The sequence below is a fragment of the Tribolium castaneum genome, chromosome 6, assembly GCF_031307605.1.
Source record: "Tribolium castaneum strain GA2 chromosome 6, icTriCast1.1, whole genome shotgun sequence".
Lineage (NCBI taxonomy): Eukaryota > Metazoa > Arthropoda > Insecta > Coleoptera > Tenebrionidae > Tribolium > Tribolium castaneum.
The window spans coordinates 9,051,314-9,058,142 of record NC_087399.1 but is presented as its reverse complement, the minus strand read 5'-3'; the positions used below and the strand labels follow the sequence as shown (position 1 = coordinate 9,058,142).

Sequence of the window (6,829 nt, the reverse complement as noted above, 5' to 3'; positions counted from 1 at the left end):
TATCGAATTTTATTTACCTCGACCCGGCAACACATCAATCACAACTGTCGAATGTGTTGCCTGCATTCCGGGCGCTCGTCCCGCTCGAGCGCCCTCTATCCCTCAAAAAACTCCAGTCTGTTGTGAGAAGCAGAAGTGAGTGGGTGCATGTTGTTACGGCTGGATTTGAGTGGATTAATACCATACCTTAAGGTAATTAACTTAAATTAACTAATTGAATTGACTCCTCGCATAATTAACCCGATTTGAACGCGTTCAGTCGGCCGGCTTTCATTTATTCAAACCGCGAACAGCCCCCTGTGATTCATCCATGACTCAAAACCTGCAAGACAAGTAAAACATAAAAACGGGGTTGTGGGCCAGAGCCGGCCTTTTTATTGTAATTTATTGATTTTACGAGTTGTTTTGTTGCACGCACGCGAATCCATAAAATAATTTTACGAGGGCCCAACGCAGGGACGGACCGGGCACAGGGCCGGAGTGTGCGCCAAACCGGGCAACACATGCGATAATTTACGACGTTTCGATTGATTATCAGAGGTCACGTGGGCTGGGCCCCGGGTTAAATCAAAATTTCACGTCCAGTGTGCTGCTGTCAAATAAATCAGTAATGGCGCCAACATTTTTATTGTAAAGTCGTTAACATAACGTAAACGAGTTCAAAGTTTAATCATTTATCCTTGATTATGTTTTAATTGGGAGTCTCGCTCACATTTATTCAAAACTTAATCTTTTGATACGAATGTCGAAATAATCACTCGCTTCGTTCGTTTGATGCCTTAATCAGTTTTTGTGTCGCAATTACACACTGTAATTTTCTTTGCATTAGTGCCAACGTAACAAATCACCGCGCATCAATTTTCCTACAACTTGGGGGAAACTTATTTTTAAGATCAAACAAGGCTGGAATAAATTGGATCAAGCTAAGCTTGTCAATTACCAAAAAAATGAGTTGATTTTTTAATGTCATCTTCCGGGTTATTTCGGTGCTTCCCCCAGCCTTACGCTTAAATTTGGATCATCTGGTCGACCACCTGGAGCTTATCGCTCGTACCTTGAGAACTGTTGCTTCAAAAGGCCAACCTCCATTAATGGGTCAAATAATTGACCTTCGTGATGCCACAATCGGAACGATGGATGTAGTTTCCTTTTGATGGAAGGATTTATTAATCGGAGCATTGAGTGAACGAGGAAATGGGAGGGGTTTTAATTAAGTCTGAATTTACATATTTGATGGTGAAAGAGCGAAAAAAATGAGACGAGGAAATGTGAATGGAATGAGGATGAAATTCAGTGTTTCTTTGTTCCGTTCTGATTTGATAAGAGGGACTAATGAAGTGGAAACACTCGAAAAACAAGCCCAAATGAAAAAAAAATTTGGTTACTCAACAATTACAATATTATCGCTGATATCATCGATTTTGTCATTCCGTGTAAAAGAAAAAGAAAATCCAATTACGTGTGTCACAAATATAAACATATCTGTCATTGAGTATTTATTGCTTGCAAAAAGTTGCCATATTTGACGCCCAATTTCCTCTGAAAATCAACAAAGGAAATAATTAAACGAAAAAACGAGATGTTTTCTTTGCGAATAATAAAACTAATTTAAAATTTTCTCCACACGTTTATTAGTCACTGATTTAAATTTAAATTCCTTGGCTTTCTTTGTCGTTCTCTAAATGGAAGTCGATTTAAAATTTTTATTTGCCCCGATCAAGTCGCCACGTTTATAAAAAATAGACACACCTATTTGTTGTGACAGTGTTGTTGCCATAGAAACGTCAAAATTTGACAATATGCGAAAGCATGGCCAACTCCGTGCAACAATAACCCAAATGTCAATGTCTTGAGTCACAGCCGACTGGATAAACAAATCTCGTCGTTAATTTTATCTGAAACGGCTTAATATTCGTGAATGGTGGCATCGAGGAGGGTGTGTGCAAGCTTTACGTTGAAACCCAGATCGATGCTTAGTGAGCCACGCCCTTAGCCGGGATCTTTGCGTCCCTTCGCACACACCCTGTATGTCACTTGCTATTGCGAAAAGAACATCAAAGTGACCTATGCTGAAAATTCAATGTCGTTTCAATGCTTAAGCGGCTATTATTTAATCGCAGGACCCCTCGTGCGAGGAGAATTTTTTCTTTGTTGGTCGGAGGGGGCCTTGGACGTGCGTGCATGGCTTGCTGTTTTAAGGCGTTGCGATGGAAACTACAATTGTTTTAGTACACTCTGTATGTTGCATCGATCAAGCAAAAAAAATGACGTTTCATTGTCAAAACAGGGGGCACTTTTTCCAATTCTCAAGTGGATATTTCCGTTGCACAAGAAAACAGATTTTTTATTTTATGATTGAGTGAGTGGAACGTCATTATTTGCCACTCAAATCAACAAAAAGTGTTTGTTGGAATTTGAGTTGTTTCTTATTATGCGAGAAAAACTCCATAAATGGATTTATAGTCAGTGAGGGAGGCAAGAAAACAATTTTCTTCGGTGATTTTTCCTCACACAAAAAACTAATTCACTCGTAGTTTTGGAGGAAAAAATGTTAAACATGCCTGGGTGACATGGTAATTTTTTCTAAAACCAATATTTATCGCGCAAATAAGTGAAATTAAACAGAGGATGCGTAACCCAATTAAGTTAACTGATGTGCAAACAGAAAACAGTGATAAAAGGTTTCTAATTTTTCTTCGCTCCACGAAAGCTCGTCGGTGTAGTGGCTGAAATGTCGATGTATAACTCGATAAGAGCCGATAGAAATGATTGTTACCTGAAGCGAACGTGATGAAATAGCTCCGAAAATTAAATTTGTGATAGCAAACTTTTGTTGGAGTTGTGAAACTCCAATGAAAACAAGCGATTTACATACTACATACGCGAGCTGACATATTTTTACGTGGTGATAATATCGCAGTGTGTTTTATTGTCAGGCAAAATTTAACACTTTGAACTTTGGAGCGAGACAAAGAAGAAATGCGTCAATAGTTTGAATTTTTGATCAAATTGTGTTTTTCCGACAAACTTCCAATTAATTTTTCATGGAGAGATGCGGGTTTGAAGTGTCTTGAACTTTTTAAGAGGGTTTAATATGGAGCATCCCTGTTTTCTCTCGGTTTTAAAGCGTCAACAAGGACGCTTTTGTCTGGCTTGAAACAAGTCGTTAGTGGAATGCATTGAACAGATGGTTTTGGGGATTTTTTTCATGCCTTTTTGTGGCATTAGCATGTGTGCAACGGGAAAAAAGGATATTTGAATAATTCGAGTAAAAAATATAAATCGGGTTGCACACATATTTAAAACTTCTAATGAACCAGTTGTAAAAAATATAAGAAGTGGAAACAGATGTTCTACAGGGGGTCGAACAACTGCACAAAGTTGCAAAATTTTCTTGGCACAATGTATTTTTATGAGCACTCAAAGTTAGTGCTCTAGATTTTTTTGTCGAAAACTTTTTTGGAATGTTTTTTTGTTGAAAATCTGGATTTTTTTTAGCAAAGTCAAGTTATTTCTTACCTTCTACCGTTTAAAAACGGTTTAGTTATGAATAAATTTGGTTTCCTACAAAAAAATGTCAAAATAAACAAAAAAGTTTCCAAAATTTATTCTCTAATTAAAAATAACATTATGTTAATAGCATTACATTTGAGGTTGAAAATGATATCGTTTTCATCTTTTTGGAGTTAGAAATTAACATTTTTTCGATATGTTTCCTAAAAAAACCCGAAACACATGTATCTAGCTATTTAGTTGAATGACATTTTTTTGATGTTTAAAAGCATACTAAATGAAACTAAATAATCATCAATTTTTTAAATTTTGCTCATAGAGAACGAGAAGTAACGTATGAGTATTCAAAATTACGTAAGTTTTCGTCTTTAACTAAATCATTTATTTAGCATAAATTCGATAGAATGCGCAAAGCAAGGACTTTTTGAGCTTGAAAATGTTGTTTTTTTTTATTGAGATCTTTAGATCGAGATAAAAATACATTGTAAAGCTCAAAAAACTCAAGCTCAAAAAAGTTTAGAAATTTTGACATTACTGTACGCAAAGTAAAAAAAGTGTAAAGCAAATCAATGAAAAAAAAAATTGATTAAGATTAATGCGTAAACACGTGTTTTTTTTGGTCAATTGTAGAAAAATAATTGATAATCTCACAAGTTTAACGTATTTATAAGATTGTTTGGTAAGTTTTATTTTTTTTTAATTGTCGATGTTATATAATAACTTGTTCTTCAGCCTGATGATGTCTTATGTAATAAGATAAAACGTTGCAGAACTTTCTTTTGGTTTCATTTATGGTCCCTTCCCAGTAATTTTTCCAACTCTAAAAGTAGAAAAATAATATTTTAATGTTTTCGAGAAAGTCATTTGAAAAAGACATATTTTGTGTACTTTTCTTGCAAAATCTTGCTCAGATAGTTACTTTTTAAAAACGAAAACTTTATAGTATTCATTATACTTTTGAGTGTTTTGTGGATTTTAGGACATTTTCAGTCAAAACTCACTTATTCTGCTTAGATAAATTGGCTTGAACGGGCTAAAAAATTATAATGGGAGGTTTAAGAATGCATTGTGGATCTTGTTTAAAGATTTGTCATGTTCTTGAATAAAAAAAATCGCTTTTTGCGAGCGAAATTTTGTTAAAATAGCTAAACTGAACAGAAATTGACGTACTTTTGACCAGTTTACAATGATTTTGTTCTGTATTTTTCACCAAGAAATCTCTTTCATCTGCGAAATTTTGTTCCAACGAGAAATTATGTCCGAAAGTCTAAAATTACGTTACTTGTACCTTTTTGAAACTCATATATGTACTTACATTAGGGAAATGTACAGATAGATAGAAAATAGCAAGACAAGTCGATAAAGTAAAATTTATGTAAATAAAAAATGCATAGTTTCCCCAAAAAATTGTTCTGAAATAATAAGTGTTAGCCGCAATTTTGAAAAATTCTCAAAATGCCCTCACGCCACCATCTCCATTTTGCTTAATGAAAAAATTAACTGCTAATAGACTACCATAAGCCACACAGTGTCTCTCAACAGGCGGGTTAATAAAAATTTCTGAAGAAAGTACGCACTTTTTGGAAAAATGATATAAGGGTTTTTAACTCGTCTGATCATGAAAATTCACATACGAAATATTGCTAAGCCATTTCCTAACACCCTGTATTTATTTGACCAAATTACATTGCAATTGATGTTCTTTTTGTGGACCTATCTAAAGTTTTTTAATCCACCTCATCAGTAAGATATTTAATTTTAACCATATATCATTTAATTAAATCGAAAATTACCTTTATACCCAAACATCACAAAAGTGCCAATTTTTATGACTAAACTCGGCTATATTATGTAGTAAATGGTAGCTGAATTATTTGCCTCACTACGTTTGGCAAAATACATGTTCAGCTTTACCATACAAAGAACCACTTTTACTTCTAGTAACATGATTTTTTGAGCTTTAAAAACTCAGTTGTGTTTTCGAAAATTTCCTCTAAAAATGTTAAAAATGTTGACTTGAAAATGACGTTATTTTCATATTTCGTAAGTGAAAAAGTTTTTTGCGAAATTGTCAAAAAAATGTTTAAGCACAGTTTAGGTTTAAAAACTCACTGTCTTGCAAAATTGTAGTCAAACTAAGTAAAATTACAAATAAAATAATTATGAATGAAGGTCGAGATTACATTACCTTCACCTTTTCAGAGCGTTGTAGCAAGTTTTTCAGTCAAAAATTCTCTTATTTTCACAAATTAACTAAAAGATGCAAATCAATCGCAAATAATTAACGGAGATCAACAATGACACTATATTGGCCTTTTCGTTAGATTAATTTTGTTGGTCAGCGAGAAACTTACTTATTTTGCAAAACTTTGTCAAAAAATTGTCTTTATTTTTGTAGTGATTTCTGATTTTTTGAGAAGTCTTTAAAACATGCCGATGAACTATTGAACTGAAATTTTTAAATACTAATAAAATAATAAAGTAAAAAAATACAAATATGGTTTCAATGTAACGAAATATATCCTAAAGTCCGTTAAAATCCCATTAATATCGAACAGTCGATTGCGAATTTTTCAAGGAAACCCAAGTGGCGTAACTTTGTGAGTCAACCCTTTCTGATAATCCAATTCCGGTCGCTTATCATCGATTCCAGCTTGTCATTCCTTCACACAATAAACCTGCCATCACAAACCCAGAGATTCTCATTAGCAACACTCAACCCCATCCCTCGAATCGGCCATTCATCTCAGGATATACGAAAATAAATCCGTGTTATTTTGATTCATTTTCCGGTCTGTTTACTCAAATGACGTTGGTTCAAACGCTGATAATGATAAAATTTGGTTTTTGATAACAACATGCACGCTTGTTTTGTTGCGAATTGTGATCGATCAACAAGTTGTTGTTGCATCGAATTGAAACAGTTTAAATAATTCTTTAGAAAAATTGGTAATTTTTTGTTCCAGTGGCTCGTGGTGTGTCGGGTTTCGTGTGATAATGGTGTGACGTGAACGCAGTGGCGTAGTGCTGGCATGGGCGTCACTCCAGGAGAGGACGCGTACAGCATCCCGTTCTTGGCGCGATTGCTGCACTCGCTACCTCATCTCAATGTTACATTCCATCAAGTCAATAATTCCTTCGACCCACATTCGCCAGTTTATTTAGAGGTAAGTTATAAAAAAACATCGAAACCAAAATTCTTCAGGGTGAAGCTTTTATTTTATTTTTATTTTATTAAAGCTGAGAGCTTTAATAAAATGCCTAACGCACAAAGAATGTACAAAATTATTCATTGCTGTTTTTATCACGAAATGGC

General features: G+C 34.5%; 1 protein-coding gene across 2 annotated transcripts in view; it reads left to right on the top strand.

Moving 5' to 3' along the window:
- The first annotated feature begins 81 nt into the window (after positions 1-81).
- The window catches only part of tty (tweety), a 35,531-nt gene continuing 28,783 nt past the window's right edge, over positions 82-6,829 (top strand). For both annotated transcript variants that reach the window (XM_015982414.2, XM_964110.5), the window contains exons 1-2: positions 82-192; positions 6,480-6,680. In XM_015982414.2, coding sequence (XP_015837900.1) covers positions 6,546-6,680 — 135 coding nt within the window. In that variant the 5' untranslated portion in view covers positions 82-192; positions 6,480-6,545. The remainder of the gene's footprint in view (positions 193-6,479; positions 6,681-6,829) is intronic.